At 35.7% G+C, this 17,607-nt stretch overlaps 5 protein-coding genes across 5 annotated transcripts; all 5 read right to left on the bottom strand.

Moving 5' to 3' along the window:
• Nucleotides 1-217: 217 nt before the first annotated feature.
• LOC123229503 (AP-2 complex subunit sigma-like) lies at nucleotides 218-3,061 on the bottom strand. Its single transcript, XM_044655360.1, has 6 exons — nucleotides 2,919-3,061; nucleotides 2,728-2,826; nucleotides 2,569-2,619; nucleotides 1,690-1,863; nucleotides 943-1,002; nucleotides 218-505 (listed from the first exon to the last, which is right to left on the bottom strand). Exons 1-6 carry the CDS (start codon nucleotides 2,919-2,921, stop codon nucleotides 464-466), a joined length of 429 nt encoding a protein of 142 aa, XP_044511295.1. The 5' UTR covers nucleotides 2,922-3,061; the 3' UTR covers nucleotides 218-463.
• Nucleotides 3,062-5,056: 1,995 nt separating this feature from the next.
• LOC123230159 (hexokinase-2, chloroplastic-like) lies at nucleotides 5,057-8,765 on the bottom strand. The gene is made up of 9 exons (XM_044656294.1): nucleotides 8,150-8,765; nucleotides 7,925-8,075; nucleotides 7,660-7,842; nucleotides 7,248-7,322; nucleotides 7,009-7,164; nucleotides 6,807-6,902; nucleotides 6,574-6,704; nucleotides 5,911-5,992; nucleotides 5,057-5,622 (listed from the first exon to the last, which is right to left on the bottom strand). The coding sequence occupies exons 1-9, from the start codon at nucleotides 8,422-8,424 to the stop codon at nucleotides 5,284-5,286; spliced, it is 1,488 nt and encodes a 495-aa protein (XP_044512229.1). The 5' UTR covers nucleotides 8,425-8,765; the 3' UTR covers nucleotides 5,057-5,283.
• Nucleotides 8,766-9,024: 259 nt separating this feature from the next.
• Nucleotides 9,025-10,544, bottom strand: LOC123230160 (WEB family protein At1g75720). Its single transcript, XM_044656296.1, has 2 exons — nucleotides 10,201-10,544; nucleotides 9,025-9,606 (listed from the first exon to the last, which is right to left on the bottom strand). Exons 1-2 carry the CDS (start codon nucleotides 10,330-10,332, stop codon nucleotides 9,136-9,138), a joined length of 603 nt encoding a protein of 200 aa, XP_044512231.1. The 5' UTR covers nucleotides 10,333-10,544; the 3' UTR covers nucleotides 9,025-9,135.
• Nucleotides 10,545-11,268: 724 nt separating this feature from the next.
• On the bottom strand, nucleotides 11,269-11,545 carry LOC123229590. The gene has a single exon (XM_044655512.1). The coding sequence runs from the start codon at nucleotides 11,515-11,517 to the stop codon at nucleotides 11,269-11,271; it is 249 nt and encodes an 82-aa protein (XP_044511447.1). The 5' UTR covers nucleotides 11,518-11,545.
• A 3,037-nt stretch (nucleotides 11,546-14,582) lies between these two features.
• Nucleotides 14,583-16,108, bottom strand: LOC123230099. The gene is made up of 3 exons (XM_044656219.1): nucleotides 15,600-16,108; nucleotides 15,405-15,505; nucleotides 14,583-15,314 (listed from the first exon to the last, which is right to left on the bottom strand). Exons 1-3 carry the CDS (start codon nucleotides 16,055-16,057, stop codon nucleotides 14,692-14,694), a joined length of 1,182 nt encoding a protein of 393 aa, XP_044512154.1. The 5' UTR covers nucleotides 16,058-16,108; the 3' UTR covers nucleotides 14,583-14,691.
• Between the last annotated feature and the right edge of the window lie 1,499 nt (nucleotides 16,109-17,607).

Raw genomic sequence — 17,607 nt, 5'->3', positions numbered from 1 at the left:
GGCACTCTATGTTAAGGGTGAATTCAAACTGAATTAACTTGGATTCCCTGTCTCACTGGTTATTCCTTCTTCCCAGCTACTTTTGCAATGTTATTGTTTACTTCGGCTAGCAGGTTCCGACTACCCTTGCTCAGGTTCAGTTCGCCATATTTATTTAAAGCTAAATCACAAGCATCAGTCTTAAATTCCTCCCCTAAGATATGTTGGTACCACTGCATGATCTGAAACTAGCTCAGTTGTTGATCCACTACAACTGCTTTAAAGAATATGTATTCAGCGTTCGATTCTGATAAAACAGGACTGCAGGAGGAGGGTAGGGTTTTCACTTTCTAATAAACAAGAGAAAGATTGTCTAAGCAAAGATGGGTAAACAAATTATATGTAAGCACCATCAACTTGGGAAAAAAATAAAAAATACAAATCAAAGTGCCAATCCACACAATATTTACTAAGAATTAATTCTTCACTCTAGCTTCTCCAGTTCCCCCATTCTCTCAATGATTGCCTGCATATTACAGAAAAAAAGATCAGTATTGGTGCAAATTAGGGCGTCATACAAATTATTATCCCAACAACCAGTGTAAATGAGGAAATAAAAACTGCTTGTCACGGAAATTAAAGAGAAACCATGATACACGGAAAACAATGAACAACACAAATCATGACAAGTGGTGCCGTTAAATGTAACCAGTCAAGCCTCTGGGCATCTAACAGAGACCAATGATTGAATCCTATCATCCATCACCTAGGATGGTGAACTTTTAGAAAAGGGGAGAGGCTGCTCAAACTGTTTCAATATATCACCAGTTCATGGCAAGGGGCTAAAAAGGACTACAAAGCACCAATGCTAGGGGCTCCAAAATAACTAGAATAGTTGACAAGTTCAGGATACAGACAAACCAAAAACACCAATAAGTAATTAAAGATCCAAAAGATGCATACCCTCTTGCTTGTTTCTTGAAGTTCTCCAGCTAGAATAAATTCGTCGAGTACCAGATACACCTTTGGTAGAAAAAAGGACAGTAAATCATAGTTACCATAACAAATAATAAAGTGATCAGTACTAATGCCACACAAGAAAATAGATATAAACTCATATCTGACAGCAAAATATACCAACAAAAAATATAACATTAGCAGTTTGCTTAAATGATCAGATCAGGTATCTGCACAATTATTCCAACAGGACAAAACATAAAATGAATGTTTGACCAAGGACATTTATAACATTCTGAACCAAGGTTTAATATTCTTTAAGAAAGGACAGTCTAAAATGAACATAGCATACAGTAGAACCACATTTAATAGCCAAAGGTAAAGATTTCAAAGTAGAACATGAACATGCGGCACAGAAGAGTTGGCATATACAGATTTATTAATGTCACAGCAACATGGCATAATATGCCTCTTGTAAGTTCTGGTGAAATTTTAAACCATCAACTGAATTCCCGCCACTAAAAGTAAACTCAAACAGATAATCAATAGCCACCACAGGTTTAGTTTTTGAGTTCTCATCAACTCTTCACCTGAAGTGGGCACTAGTGAATAATTAATTGACACCGTGACCCAATGAAGAGGAAGAAACAGCAAACACATAGAAAAAACCTTTATTGAAACAAGAAATTTTCCCAGTAGATGAGGAAAGCAAGGGTACAGGTTTAATAAAAAGTTATCAAAATGATCACATACCTTGTGAAAATTAAATACCAAATCTAGCTCACACACATTGCTGAAGAAATGATCCAATATCTCCACAAATAAATGGATGCACTCTAAATATGCCAATTCATTATCTGTTATGTCAACACAAAGTGAGAAGAACAATCCAGCATATCGCCTGTAGATTACCTTGTGTGTACGAAACTGCAAATGTAAACATAAAACACACACCATGTTCACACACATCATTAGGCAGTCAGAAATTGTAATCAACACATTTATGTGGAAGATAGAAAAATATATTTATCAATATGGTGTATCTAGAAAAGAATTAATACAAAAAATGATTAAATTTACACTAATAAGGGTCTCCCAGTGCACAGGGAAAAAACATAAGCTTTAATAGGAATTATACTTAAAAAAGTGAGGGCATGTATTTGTTTCAAATCAAGCATACTCAACTTGCCACCCAAATTGAGCCAGAACTAACTAGCAAGGATCATGCAGACTTCAAAACTCATCGATGAACCTTGGTAATCCAAAATGTAATCTCTAAATAGCAGTAGCTACGGTAGCTTTGAAACTCAACAAAGAATTCAAAAGTTTTTAATTATAACTAGCAGAAATCAATCTCAATCTTTGTTTACTACTTCATATACCAAAGAAAGAATCAACATTTAAAAAGTTCCAATACAAACGCAAAATTCTGTTATCATCAAATCCGTAGGAAATTCAGTCGTGCAACAAAAATTTTATAATCAATAAAATATGTCACCCTCATTTACGTAAAACAAATGAAGAATTGCTAAAGAAGTGTGAATTAGAATTTGATTTCCAATGTTTCTCAGTTACCAAACAGAGCACTATAAAAATCACCAACAATTGTAGATAAGAATCAGAATCACCAACCTCGACGAAATTCGTAAACTTGGGATCTCTGTTCACCACTAACCGATGAACCTACATAAAAATCTAAATTCAAAATCTTAAAAGAGAACAAAAAAAATTAACAAAATAAAGAATACATACATACATATATATATATACAGGAGAAAAAATCTTTGTTACCTCGTATTCAACCTTGTGCTTCTCGGAATCCTCCAAAGGAACGTAATATTTTGCAAGCCGAGTCTTGCCTTGCCTGTTTTGTAACAATATGAACCGGATCTGCCATATCAACCAAACATACAAAAATCAAAGTTTTGTTTGAAATCTGAAAATGAGACCACTCCTAATTTACACACGACAATCAAATATACCATTATCGAAGGATTGAAATAAGAATTAAAGAAACGATAACTACGAATTATGCGCAGAGAGGAGAAATTTTTTCTTCGTTTCCAGCAGCCAAGTTGAAAAAACTCGTATGAGATCAGTGGTGAACTCTAGCGTGTTAAAAAAATGTTTTTTAAATTTTATGCTGTCCTTTATATATACTATTGCGACAACCAAAAGGTTCAAGCCAATGATTTTGACACGTGTCATTCTTGCGCACCCTCGGGCAGCTCTGTTCTTGTCATCTTCCTCTGTGTGTGTGTTTATATATATTAACCCATATTTCAAGGGGCCAAAAAAAATTGCCCACATTTTTTTGATTTAAACAAAATTATCCAAATTATTAACGAGTTAAACAAAATTCTAATAAATGTCTAAAATAATACCAAAATTATCTTGTTTCATTATATTAATGCATTCACAGATATAATCTCACTCGTTATTTAATATGGTGATTTTGATATAAAAAAATAAATTTATTGTTGTGATTTTTATTTAAAAAAAAATCATAATATCAAAGTATTTATTTATACAATAAATATAAACATTATTACAAGTCAATGAAAAAATTCATATTAACTTGTTGGATACAAAAATAACAAAGTATCTTTAAGTCGAATATTTTGAAAAGTGGTCAAAATATTTTAATTTAGAATTTAAATGTTTATATTTATTATTAAAACATACCAAAAATTTATAAATTACAAGTTAATAAACCCATTAAATTGAATGAAAAATATCTAAAATAATAAAAATGAGATCGATTTTCAAGATAATTACATTATTTACAAAAATAGACCTTAAATTTAAAAATTACATTTCTAAAAATTCTTAAATAAAAAACTTTTAATTTTAATAAAAAACATCAATTTGCCCCCACCACCACCTTTGAAACACTAAAGTTTGCCTCTCACCTTGTGTGGCGAACTAATTAGAAAATTCACACTTTGCCCCCACACACATTCGTGGTCTAAAGTTTTAAAAATAGCAAAAACCTCCCCATCTCCAACCTATCTTACCACATGCATTGATGTGATGAGCCGCGAATTCGTGTGGTAAGATTTTACCTCCCAAACTTTGTTTTTCAAATTTCATTTTACCAAAAATCAACTTTACACTTATTATAACTCCTAATAAAATTCATCCAAAACGGTAAGGATTTAAGTTATTTATCAAATATTTAAATTCAAAACCCTAAGCCTAAAAATACCCAAAAAAAAAAACAATTCAATGGACTTAATTTTTACACTAAAATGTATAAAACATGACAAAAATTAATTTATTAACCTTTTGAGCCATTTTGGTTGCTGAAAAACTCACAAAAATTACCCATGGAAGTTGGTCGGTAGATGAAAGTGCGAATATATGCGGTTGGGTTTATGTAATTCATGTGTTGCCTTTTTCCTTTTCCAAGTTTCAATGCATTTAACTAAAAGGGCATTATTATCATGACATGGTAATTTTTTATTACATAAAACCTCTTCATCTTCAGGCTTCATCAACTTTCATTTGACATCGACAACGACAACAAAGGGAGATACATAGAAGACCAATCAATATCGGAACTGATTGACTGCTATCACTATTGTTGGAGTTTGCAACAAACCCTATGAATTTGGAGTAGAAAAAATTATTTTTTAAAGTTGAGATTGAGGGGTGAAATACAAGTTTTCAAAACTTGAGGTGAAAATAAGATAAAATTATATATATTTTTAATATTATTAATAAAATGAATATTTAATCTTAGTTCTAATAGAAAAATTTTAATCATAATTAGTCCATGAATAAATGTTTAAGTTTTTGAAAGCCCGTAGATGTGTATTTATCTTTGCATTAAAATTTGGATAGAAAATAATCCTTTGGCCTTGATAAAATTGGGTAAATATACTTTGGGCACTTGACTTTTGGGTATTTTGATTAATTTCCCGTGTCTTAGGAAAAAACCAGCAGCATCTTCTCTACAGTGCATGTACCTAACCTTAAACAACAACTGAATTCAATCCAATTTGTAAAGAACTTGTATTTGAGTTAAAAATTGGGTTTGTTTTCGTAAACAGAAATTGAGTCAAATCCAGCCTTAAGAGGTGAAACTGAAAAAACCTAAAATAACTGGACCGAGCAGTGAAAAAAGTTATAGCATAAACAAGGTATTGTCACTTGCCATGTAACAATTATTTGTTGTACTTGTACAAACAAACATGAGTAAATTACAAAGAATTTCTGAATTGACAATATGGCTGGAGTCTAAGTCTCTTATTCTCAAGCAAGGAACAATTTACAAAATTCAACATTACTAATACTACATAAGCTAAGCCTTGATAATAAATGTTGACATTTTACTTGTGCGGTCTAGTAGTTGTGATCATATTTGGAGTTTGCTGAAGCCAAAAGAGCTGCCCCTATACCAGAGCCATCTTTTGTGTGTTCTATCACTACATTCTTTGATATTTCTGACCCCAGAAGCTCAGTCACTGCCTCTTGTAGGTACTTTCTGTACTGAGGGTACTTCTCATACAACCCACCATCCATAGCCACTACTGTCCTCTTCCCGAAGATTAGCCCTCTTGAATCATCCTCCATTTTCTGTAGAATGCCTACAATTCCTGCTCCAGCTAATCGCCCGCCTCGTTTCACAATTGTGTCGCATACTTCTACCACTATCTTCCTTGCATATAAATTGGATTCTACCTGTCTCCACAACAACAAACACCGGCAAATAACTTAACATATTAAAAAGAACTAACTGTCTATCAAAGTTATTACTACCAGTACCTTCTCAGTTTAAACATTACCCATGGAGGCTGCTACTTTCAGCAATGTAGGAGAAGGTCGCAAAAGAGAGAACAGGTTTCTTATGATTTTCAGAATTTAAAGAAATATAACAATATTATTTCCAGGTTTCAAGGCTTTTGCTAATGGCGAACATTCTTATATCTCTAGTTCAGTTTCAAATGTGGCATGCGCTGAGAAATTTACCCCCACTACTTCATATAAGATTGATCCAACCACCCGAAACTCTTCAGAGTTGTCCTGTTGCATGGCACATAGATGTGGGGTCCTATAAAGTACAATTGAGAACATAGATTAGTTGAAAGAGAATTGTAATTCAATTCAGCATCATTGCTAAATCAATCTTTTGCCTGTGGAGATTTTGAAACCTTTCACAAAGATTATAGTTGGAAATGTCAGCTGCATAACAAGAGAGGTAATCCACAAGGTTGCTTTTGAAGCCAAAACATGAGCAACCACTTCTTTTCTTTTTGTAAGTTGGCCACTTCATGTCTTCAATGTATAGCTTTCAAAACATGAAAAAGCTACTATCTTAATGGAATTTTATGTATGGAAGAAAAAATTATCGATACATCTCTGATCCAATGATCCTTAATTGGCGTTAGAGTTTTATGCGACGTTTAGTCTTTCAAAATCGATTCAGGTAATCTATCCAGAGTATTGCAACCCTGTTTATCATGAGGAACTTGACCCACAAAGTGTAGCAAGTTGCTCATAGCAGGATTTATGTGGCAAAAGCCTAATTAGCAGACGAGTTATCAAACTGAAACTTGTCTGATTCTAAACATGAGTTTTAGTACTTTTCAGCATGATCCCCAGCTATGCAACAGCAAATGGGAGTAATAGTACCTGAGTGAAAAAGGCATTGATAGTTTTTCTGGAACGGAGTTTCCAAATAAAGCAGCTGCTTCAGCCAGATTCAGCAGCACTTGCCGAACAATCTCACCAAGATACATTCCTGAAATTGTCTTCTCAAATATCTACCCCAAATATAACCCGAAGTTAAATAAATTATACACCTAGCTTGCAGATCAGTTACCAGAAAGATGCAAATTAACGATGAAAAGAGGAACAAAAGTTACCTGCTCACCAGGATTTATACTAGCAGCATCCATTTGTCTATCAAACTCAGTTAAAGGAAGACCTTTTGAGAATGCTCCCCACTCAGTATTAATTATCTAAAATCACGGAAATCTCATCAGGTTAAAACTTAAATGAAGCTGAGGCTGTATAACAAATTTGAAAGAGATAAAGTGTTCGCAGATAAGAGCCACTCTAACACACCGTTCGTCCAGAAGAAGGCTTATAGCCCTGTAACTTAGGAATTGCATCTATCTGTTCTACATAGCAAGCATTGGTTCCAGTACCCAAAATGACAGCAACCATGACATCATCATCCCAGTATCTAGCTCCAGCTAATGTTCCCACAGTATCATTAACCTAATTTGCATTAACAAGTTCTGAACCAGTGACTCTTTAGTTTAGAAACTGAATACAGGAATGCTAGTATGAACACATCATACCAGGGCAGAAACTCGCATATCTAATCCTTGCTTTTCCATTGCCTCATTTAAACAAGCAACCACATCTTTTCCTGCCTGTAAAGAGTTCAGAATTCTCCATCATGCTAGTATCAGGTAAAGTTAATATCAGAAATAAAAGATGTAAGACAAGAAAGTTATATCTAATTAGGACTTTAGAGCACTTTTCGCAACCACACACGATGAATACAGTAGATTATGTGTCTCATATTTTCCAACCACCGTTTCCACGAGCAGGTCACCTCCATACTTCTACAACTAATCAATACGGAATCTTATGATTTAAGGCTTTAAAAATTACAGGCAAAATTTAAAGTGTAAATAAGTGAATCATCCTTGAATCAGAAATAAAATGTTTCGTAGCTATATAATTTCATTTTGCAGAAACACAAACCGTTCCAGATACAGCAAAGCCCTTGGTCCACTTTATTAGTATGCCTGAATCAATGGATGTCTGCTTCACTGGGAAAGAAAATGTAAATCCAATCTCCCTTTGCCTTCCGTGGGGCAAGTGAAACTTTCCACCTTCTTTTTGTGCAAATTTTGCCAGCCCAGATGCAATAAAATCAAAAAGTTCCTACAGTTTCAGGGGTAAAAAATAATTCAATAAAATAAATAAACAGACTTTAACAAGTTATATCAAAGGGTACCGAACACACCTCAGAGGTACCAAACATTAGCTCTTGAGGAATGGAAACTTGTTCGAATTCAGTGGCTTCAACACGCTCAACTTTCCCACCTAATTGCACCCTCAACACCCTGAAGTTTGTGCCTCCAAGATCCAACGCATAGAACAATCCTCTCTCATTCCTTTTAAATCATATATATTTCCTTTAGTGCAAACACAAGATGATAAAACATAAAGTGCAAAGTTTTTGACGTACCCAGTGGGCAAGTTGTCAACATAACTGAGTATCATCTTGAGATCGCTGCCACCATCAACGGCAAGTCCAGCTCGCATATCAGCTGCCATAGCGTCTGCCACGTGGCGAAGAAGGGGCAAAGGAGTTGCACACTCCTTCCGTAACTTTGTCAAGATCGGAGCTACAGACATAGCATTTGATCTCACGGCCATCCGGTACCGAGGGACGTCTCTCGGTGACGGTGAGAGTCGGAACGATCCAACAGCGGGTGGTATAGCTGTTGCAGTAATGGACATTTTGGGTAGATGGTAAGAGGAGAGAAAGTAAAGCAAATTGTGTGGTTCAGACGGTGACTGTGTGTTACTTTATTTGGTGATGAAAATGTTTGAACAGTTAAGCTTCGAAGTTTTCATTATATTATTAAGTAAAAATAAAGACTTTCAGGTTCAACTAACGGGTTCCTCGGCCAGCTAACATTAACAATTAACAACCTAACGGTTCATCACCCTTGGGTTTGGTTGGGTAACTCAAATAAAACCCAGTTTGAGAGTAATGAATTGAAGTTAAACTCGTCTTTGAATTCAATTGAATTTGCTTTCAAACTCGATTTATTTATAAAAATAAGTTTAATCTTTGTTTCCGACAGACACCCGGCTCATTCCATAAGAACTCAAAGAAATTCATGTTATATTGTGATAAGGAACAAAGCAGACAGGTTGGGATTAGACGGACAGAACGATGTTGACGCCTACATCTCTGCTTTGTTGTTATTTCCAATTGCAAGCTTAGAATATGCATATGTTTGTTGAATTTTTTATATTGAAAGCTTGGCCAAAGCCAATAGGTTGACTCATTTTACCAGCAAATTTAGATGATGGTTCATCAAGGAAGCAAACTACGCAGATTGAGTTTATATTTTATTACATGAGCTCTCTCAAGTGACACTGGCAGACAAACTTTATGAACGAAAATTACCCAAAAAAAATAAACGTGGTGAAGGTAGGAATTTATTGGCTTCCTTTTTTCTTGGAAAAAATGCCTCCAATCAAAGGGATCAAGGGCTTCTTCTTCTTCTTTTTCAGAGAAGGATGTCTCTCCAGTAGTTGTACACTTTGTGGAACAGTAACTTGAGCTAGGGAAGGTGGATTTGCGAATGTCACGTATCTCTTCTTTTGAAGTTCTGTCTGATGATCCTCAGCAGATGTTTGAGTCTTGACATTAAATTTTGTTGAATCTTCAACAATCTTAACTTCTTCAATCTCGAACTCCATAATTTGTTTTTCGGTTTCACGATCCTTCATGTGTCGTAACTCTCTCTTAGTTCGTTCAAGCTCTTGTTTAAGAGAGGAGAGGTAATTGGCCATCATTGTGCTTTCCTCTTTAGCCTTAAGGAGGTTTTGCTTTGTCTCCTCTAGCTCAGCTGTAATACTTCCAAGCCTACTCTGCCCATGTTCATTTTCACTTGCTTCGCCGCGCAGCTACGTGTACATATAAAAAAATAGTTAATGTAACTCATGTATGACATATAATGGCATGGCATCTTCCAAGCCACACTTCGATTCTCTGCTTAAAGCTTAAGTTAGAATTATATAATATTATGCATATGTTTATCTTTTTACAAAAGTACATATTTGTCTTCATCAGCTTTATTCCTTCACATGATAAAGAAAAGAATAGAACTGTAAAAACAGTTCTCACTTACAGTTTGATCTCCATAAGAAACCTAGCTTGTCCACCGCCACAAGCAAGCATGCAGAATGTAGAATATGATATATACATATATTTATTTATTAGTGGAAGAATGCGTAAACATCAATACGAACAACATACATATATGCATATAAAATTAACCACATATTTTCAATATGAGATTTTTGACCCGCATCATCCCAAAAACAGGGTCATTAGGTATTGTCCATTTTGGATTTTGTTTCTTCCCTGACACGCTCTAGAATTCAGAGGAGGACCACACATATACATATATATTGAAAATCGATTATGAGACTAACATATACAAGAGAAAAGCATGAAGAAATTAATGATCGACGATGAATACAGATAGGTAAGGTTACCTCCTTGAGCTTATTAGCGTAGAGTTCACCAGCTAGAACTTTCTCCCCGAACAACGTAACAGCTTCTTTAACAGAGCGAAATGGTGGCCTGGTATCAATCTCTGCTCTCTTGATCACCACTTCACTATCCATGTCCAAGTGATAGCCAGGGGGAGACAGACAAAGATGTGGATTGAGGGATAGGTAGCTAGAAACAAGAAGAATGTGCTTTTTATTTGAAATTAAGAGTCATGAAAAAGACAGATTGAGAGAGGGTGGGTGGTTACAAGTCAAGGATCAGAAGCAGAAGAATAACAAATATCTTATAGGAACTTCGTTACTTCGCGTCCACTTCACTAGAATTCTGTTTATATATAATTTCAAAGTGAAGCTGATGGTCATGGGTTGGTGGATGGTCTTTCTTAATTGGGTGGCGGCAAAAGAGAGGGACTCTTCACCGATGCCCAAGTGATCATGGGGCCCCGTATTAAAACTAAACCACGCTTAATCCATTTTGTTCAACATTAATCTTAACTTGGGTTTGATTTGAGCTCGACCCGGATTAAATTCAGCCCAACTAATCAAACCACTGGATTTATAGATAATACTTTATTTGTTGATAAGGTTGTTTAATTAGATAACGTGGATTCAACGTATCTTTTTACATCATGATTTTTAGTATACGGTCAAACAGTCAAAGTGAAATGAAATCTCATTGGCACTACATTATTCTACTCTATGGTCTTGATAGAACCGATGTCACTTCTTTTAACACTATGTAGAGTTGTTTTGGTTGGTTCCAAGTTAAGTCAAGCAGTGGCAACCAGACACAATTTGACCATCAATAACAATTTCATGGCCCATGTCATTTTGCTATATCGATCAGACATGCAAAAAACCTAGATTCAATGAAGGAGACAACTGAAATTTTATCATATCAAGGTTATTTTATCAGTGTACACATAGCACAAATAGTGGAAGTCCAACAGGAACAGCTTTAAACGTTTGTGTATAACTTCAAAGAAATACATAAATACTTGAAATTTAAAGAATCGATGATCACAGTAACGCATTCATTATTTAAATGAATCAAACCCACATATCAGATTTTCGGCCATCCAAAACACCCTCCTGTGAAGACTTGTTGAAGAACTCGATGCAATCAGCGATGGCCTCGGAATAATGGGAGTGAGTGGAGTAATGAGAGCTGCATGAAGTCTTTGGTGGATCATATTTATCCCAAGTTTTTTGTCTTGAGGATGAGTTTGATGAGGAAGGAGAAGGGAAAGAGAATATAAGTCTCATAAGAATCTTACGAAAGCGGGAAAAAAGCTTCATCGCAGAGAAGTTTAGTTTGGTGCAAGAGAGAAGGAGGGTGTCGTCGTTACTTGTTACTTGTATAACAAAGCTCTGTCTTTGAGTTTGAGAATGAGGTGCGTACATTTCTATTAATCTCTTGGCTTGGTCGTTTGCCCTGCCAGATGCCCTAAGCTAGGCCTCCGGGAAGTGTACTGCTATCATGTATGTCGTTTGGGGTATTTAATTAGGATTTTGAAAGGCTGTGCTTATTCTATTTGGGAAGACTCAAACAGCATATTCACTTGCAAACACCATGTGCCGAAATCATTTGTATGGCCTTCACTTGTCCTCTTCACACTGATTTCTTTATTCATTATCTTCATCTAAGCCAATTTAAGAACAATTAACTTGAATTGGATGGACCCTGTTGTGACTTTGATAAGTTGAAGCAATAATTATTGAATGCGTGATGCAAATTTAATGTGTTGATTGTTGAATCAACAAGGAAACATCGATGATTTGCTTTAACTTTGTTGTTGACAGTAATAAATCTTAAATAATAGAATTCAGGGCTTCATGAGTTAACATATCAATTTATTTAAGTTAGTAAATAGTAACAATCGAAAAAGAGGAGAGTTATTGAATAAAAAAAAATCAATAAAAGAAAATAAATTAAAGTTGACGAGCTCATCTATAATTAAAATTTGCTTTTTTCAAATCAAACCGGTTTATCTCAAATCTACCCCTAACGAATGAGTTTTCTTCAATAATATTAAACCCTCTAACCAATAACCACTTGAGATATAAGTAAGCCCTATCTCATGAATATGAATCAAACAATCTTCATTGAATGATATTGTCCGAAGTCTCGTAATCATTTGCATATATTCTTGATAGATATATGATATTATATAAGTTTATGCCATGCCCATTTCATCTTTTTATCAATGAATGGTGGTCACATGTGACAGATTATTTGTCAAATTTTTTTTATCATTATCGACAAAGAGACATGCTTCAAATTTACTGTTTATCTTACCTATATATCTTTATTGAATAATCAGTTACATGTACGGTGTATGATCATTTATTGATTAGAATTTGGCCTATATATGCTAATAAAAAATACCTGAAGCCCATATATACGCTGCTTAGAATTTCCATTTCTTGGCTTGGCTGTGTACATGTACGCACAACTGAGTAAAGAGAGAAAAAATGGCGTTAGAAAATAGAAATACGAAAGATGGGAAATGCAAAAAATGAGGAGACGGTGAGAAGATATGATTAAGTCAGAGTTTGGGGCTATAGACGATGATTATGGAAAACATGAACTATAATTATATCTTCTGCTTGGTCTGGTGTAAGGATGGATTCGTTTGAACTGGATCAAGCTTAAATCGAATTAAATTTAAATTTAAGTTCAAATTCATTTAAACTATCATATAGTATCGTCAAAGAATTATCAATAAGGTGAATATTATCATTAGAAAAGTGAATAATATCGTCAATGAAATAAATTTAATGAATAAAAAAAATGAATCAATCTTCAGATAAAACTATCTAATTGTAATTATAACTTGAAATTGATTCACTCAAATACCGTAGATTTAATTTAAACTAGTTCTGATGAAATACATCTCTAATTCGGTCGGACAAAGGGAAAGAATAACAGAGTTGTGATTACAGGACTGAACTATACGTAGCCCCTCATCAAACACTGGGAAGAGACCAATCTTTTGACAATTGTTGGGCTATTTGGCTTACCACCTTCACCTTCACCTGATCGTGAAAGTCTCTTTCGCGTTTCTGTTAGATTGCTTGCAAATGTGGGGAAAAGGGGAGGAATTTTCGAGCTGGCTAGCTTAGGAGAAAAAAAAAAAAAAAAGAAGCTTGCCCCAGGGAATCTATGTGGCTTTACTTGAGACTTAAAAGAGAAAAAGAAATACCTATGTCCAGCATTTTACCCCTTCATGAAGGCAAGTATAATTGTTAACTCTACGACTTGTATTTAATTTTCATTTTAGGGAAGTCGGTCGAGAATGGAGTTTAAAAAGAGTATCTATATATATATATATATATGAAACAACAAATGCTCAAGAACTGTATCAAAGAAGCTTTTAGGCAGCCTTGACAAGCGACCAACTAAACGAACAACATACAGGCATACAGTCTATAGGCAAGAAGTTAAGCATGGCATCTATTATCGGATCGGTCTAGAATGGAAGTTGAAGCTGTTCATCCAGAGGGCTTGTACGTTTGGTTTTTATTTATGGTTCATCAATTAACAACAAACATGGAGTAGTGCAAGATGAGATGCATTTAACTTGTGATTTTGATGTGGTGTAGAATCGAGGTTGAAAGCATAAATAATTTATTAATAGCTCATGCATTAATATTGCGCAAAATTTGTGGTGAGTAACGTGTAAAGTACCTCGATTTTGAGCGATGGCCTACCATCATCAACCTGTACAACGCTAGGGAACCTCAGTTAAATAGCAAATATTTGTATGATTAGTTGGGTTGTCTCGGTAGGAAGTTTCTCTCATAATCATATATATATATATATATATTTCACAAATTAATTCAGTATCAGAGATCTCTTTAATTTGACAGAATCCTTCTCCCTTATAAATTAATCTGTACCGTAGCAGTTGGAGTAGAATACTGATATAATATTCATTTTCCAACAATCCAAACAGTTGAAACAAGAAGAAACGATGAATGAACATATGGTATCTGCTAATGCATGCTCTGTATTGTATATAACGCCAACTTGTGTGTATGTAAAGTATCATCACAATCCAACAACTCTCTACCTCCATTGCTATCCTCATTCAATTATTCCAAGAAAGTCTCACGTGGACGGTCTCTTAATAATTCTTGGTCAACTGAGAAATAATGCTCATTTTGATTATGAAGAAGACATGTTAACAATAACAAACTAAAAATTGCAACATTTACTTATATTACGGTCAATGTGATTGTGATTTGGAATAAACGATTAAATATGTATTTCAATAATGTGTATTAGAAGAACTACCCACTAAAATAAAGAGTTTAGGTGTGTGATTTAGATGGTGAAAGGTTAAGCTGTACATTGAAGAAGCCAGGTCAATGCTTTCTGCTTACTGCAGTCAGTGTGCGTGTTCATCAAAATGGTTTTTTAATTGTGGACAGTAATTGTAGTACAACAGTTTCAAGCTAGTTTCACATTCACAGAGCTTTGTAAATCACAACGAAACAAGGAAGGATGGCCCTTGGATTAAACACAATCAACTCCTCCAGATTGGAGTAGATCCCAGCGTACCCGGCTAAAGAATCGTATGAGCCGACAGACAAGCTATCCTCCTCCGGCGGCGCATCATCCGTCACGCATTTTATCCTCCCAGCAATCACACGACACACCAGCATAGCTCTCCGATCATCCGTACAGTTTTTCAAGGAATCATGGGCCCTACCACTGCTGGCCGTGGTGCGGACACCCACACCCTTGCTTTGGAAGCCGTGCCTTATTATTGTGCAGACGGAGCAGCCAGGGACTGAGCTACATAAACTGGATGAGCCGCGCGAGCCGAGGTTGCACGAAAGAGTAGTGCAGTGAAATCGTAGGAGCTCGTTTCCGTCGGCTGCGCACCTGGGATTTTTTCTGGCGCTGTTGAGTGCACGTGTTTTGACTGCATCACGGCAGTCGTCGAACCGTTGGATTGTTCGTTGTGTGTTGTGTACCTTCAGTATCCGTTCGATTCTGTATATCGCGTTGTCTTTTTTCAGCCAGCTTGATTTGAAGATTATCTCTACGATGTTTCGACTAGAATCCTCAGGCCCCAACTCCAAAACTGTGATCACCATAGTTAGCATTCAAATTGGATTTGACATGAATATATATGTAATTGAGAAAGTTAAAATTTATATGAATTGAAAGTCACCTGCATGGCGAACTGCCTGGTGATGTTCCAAGCTTTCAAGTTTTGGGAAGACCTCTCCGCACTGAGAGCAGGCGCATATTGTGGTTCTTGGAGGCGGGAACCTATAAATTAAATGTTTACAGTGATTTAATACTCCATGTAAACTTAATTATAAAATTTAAACAACTATTGAATGAAACAGAGTAACCGTAATACCTGGTAGGATCGATGATGGTGTGACACTCATAACACCCAGAAAGCTTTATGAATTGCATGCCTCTAGAAGATGAGGTGTAGGTTCCAGCGTTGGCTCTTACTGAACCTGAACCATTTACAACTTTTCGACTCAGTAACCCAGTTTCTTGACCTACAGTGCTACTTTCAGGGGAGGTATCAGCTCTGTGTACAACCATTGTGTTCCCATGGACAACATCTTTGAAACTGCAAATGGAACTGCAAGAAGAGCCAAGCTTTGAGTAGCCATTAGCTTTTTTTGCGGGGTCATGTACTCTTAAGCCATCGATCTGTTTGCAGGTGAGTAGGTTCTTGATTTGGTCCCAAGAAGACTGTTGCTTCTGCTTGATGTTTTGCTGCTTCTTCTTCTTCTTGTGTTGTGAAGGTTGTTTTTTGAGGTCTGTGACTGTTGTCCCTGGTAAGAAAGTGAGGAGAGCCATAAGAAAAAGGAGAGAAAGGCAGAAGTAGCAGGGGGGGTTTTGAGAACGTTTTTCTCTGGAAGAGGAGGATATGAACTACGGAGGGAGATTGGCATTAAGGAGGGAAGTGGGGCAGGTAAGGTGGGCCTCGCTTTGTTTATTATGCCATTTATTTTACTACTAGTCACTGAGTCTTTAATGGATTAAAACCTGCGTTTGTCTTGCAAGAGCTGTTGAAACTTTGCACATTAAATGCTGCTTGAGGTTGACCTTTTAAAGTTGTCTGGATCAATGGTTATTGACGTTGGAGGCTCTTCTTTAATGTTGAAATTTGAATATATGCTAATTATATATATATATATATACAGGGAGAGAGAGAGAGAGAGAGAGAGCAAAAACACAAGATTTAATATATTCCAAATGAATCAACACAAGATTCAAAAGAACCAGAGCAAAAACACGCACACCAACTTACTGTAAAGTGACCCGAATGATTTTTATTAATAATCTTTCATATGATTTACACAGTATTTATACAAGAAATAGTTGCCAACCTAGCTATAATTAACTAACCACATCACAATCATTAGATCATAATAAACCTGTAACTAATCATAAGTAAATTTCAGAACATCGTTAGATTATCGCCAGATAAGATGAACTTGAAGAGGGAAGAGTAGAAGAAAAGAGAAGTGTTTTTTAGTCAAAGAAAGTACATGAGACATTTTGAACAACCGTCAACTGAAGCTTCTCAAGGAAACTTAAGGCTTGGTTTAATTTGTTGCATTTTGGTCTAAAAAATTTAAACCAAACGTGTAGTATTAGACTGGACCTTTTGAGGTTCAACATATTAAGTTGTTGTCTCTACATGATCTGCTTCTTATAAAATAGACTTGGGCTTTGTTGCAAAGATTGAAACATTGGATTCACATCCTCCCTTAAGTCGAAGTAGTTGGAAGCAGCAGAAGGCTTGCTAAAAAAAACTGTAACTGAACTACAACATTTCTACGAAACTCTTGCAATTCAGATATCTCCTCCTTGAAGCCAAAAATAGCAAGACTAAGTTTACAATCAAAATTCAGTAATACTAGAACTCCTGTAATTCAGATATCCTCCTTGAAACCAAAAATAGCAAGACTAAGCCTACAACCAAAATTCAACAATACTAAGCCTACAATTTAATATATCTCCTCCCTGCAATTCAACAATGGATGAATACTATCCCTGCTAGCTCTCTTCTCCTGATATGAGTAATACATCTTCAGAACTAACACTTATCAAAGTCTGAGGCTGGGCTTTTGTACTTTCTTCACATTCCTTAGAGAACTTTACACATTCTTGTATGTTTAGATTGCCTTTGAGTGTCTCAAATCTGGAGATGGCTAAAGGCTTTGTTAGAATGTCAAAAACCTGATGTTCAGTAGGCACATACTGCACTCTCAAACTCTTGGCTGCTTCCTGCTCCCTCACAAAATGCGCTACAATTTCTATGTGTTTTGTCTTGCTGTGGAGCAATGCCTTGAACCCAGAGCACTTGCACTCATATTATCACACTAAATAATAGGCATAGA

Source organism: Mangifera indica, chromosome 11 (assembly GCF_011075055.1).
Source record: "Mangifera indica cultivar Alphonso chromosome 11, CATAS_Mindica_2.1, whole genome shotgun sequence".
NCBI classification, from domain to species: domain Eukaryota; kingdom Viridiplantae; phylum Streptophyta; class Magnoliopsida; order Sapindales; family Anacardiaceae; genus Mangifera; species Mangifera indica.
The sequence above is the reverse complement of the archived record's forward strand: the minus strand, read 5'-3'. Positions and strand labels throughout refer to the sequence as shown.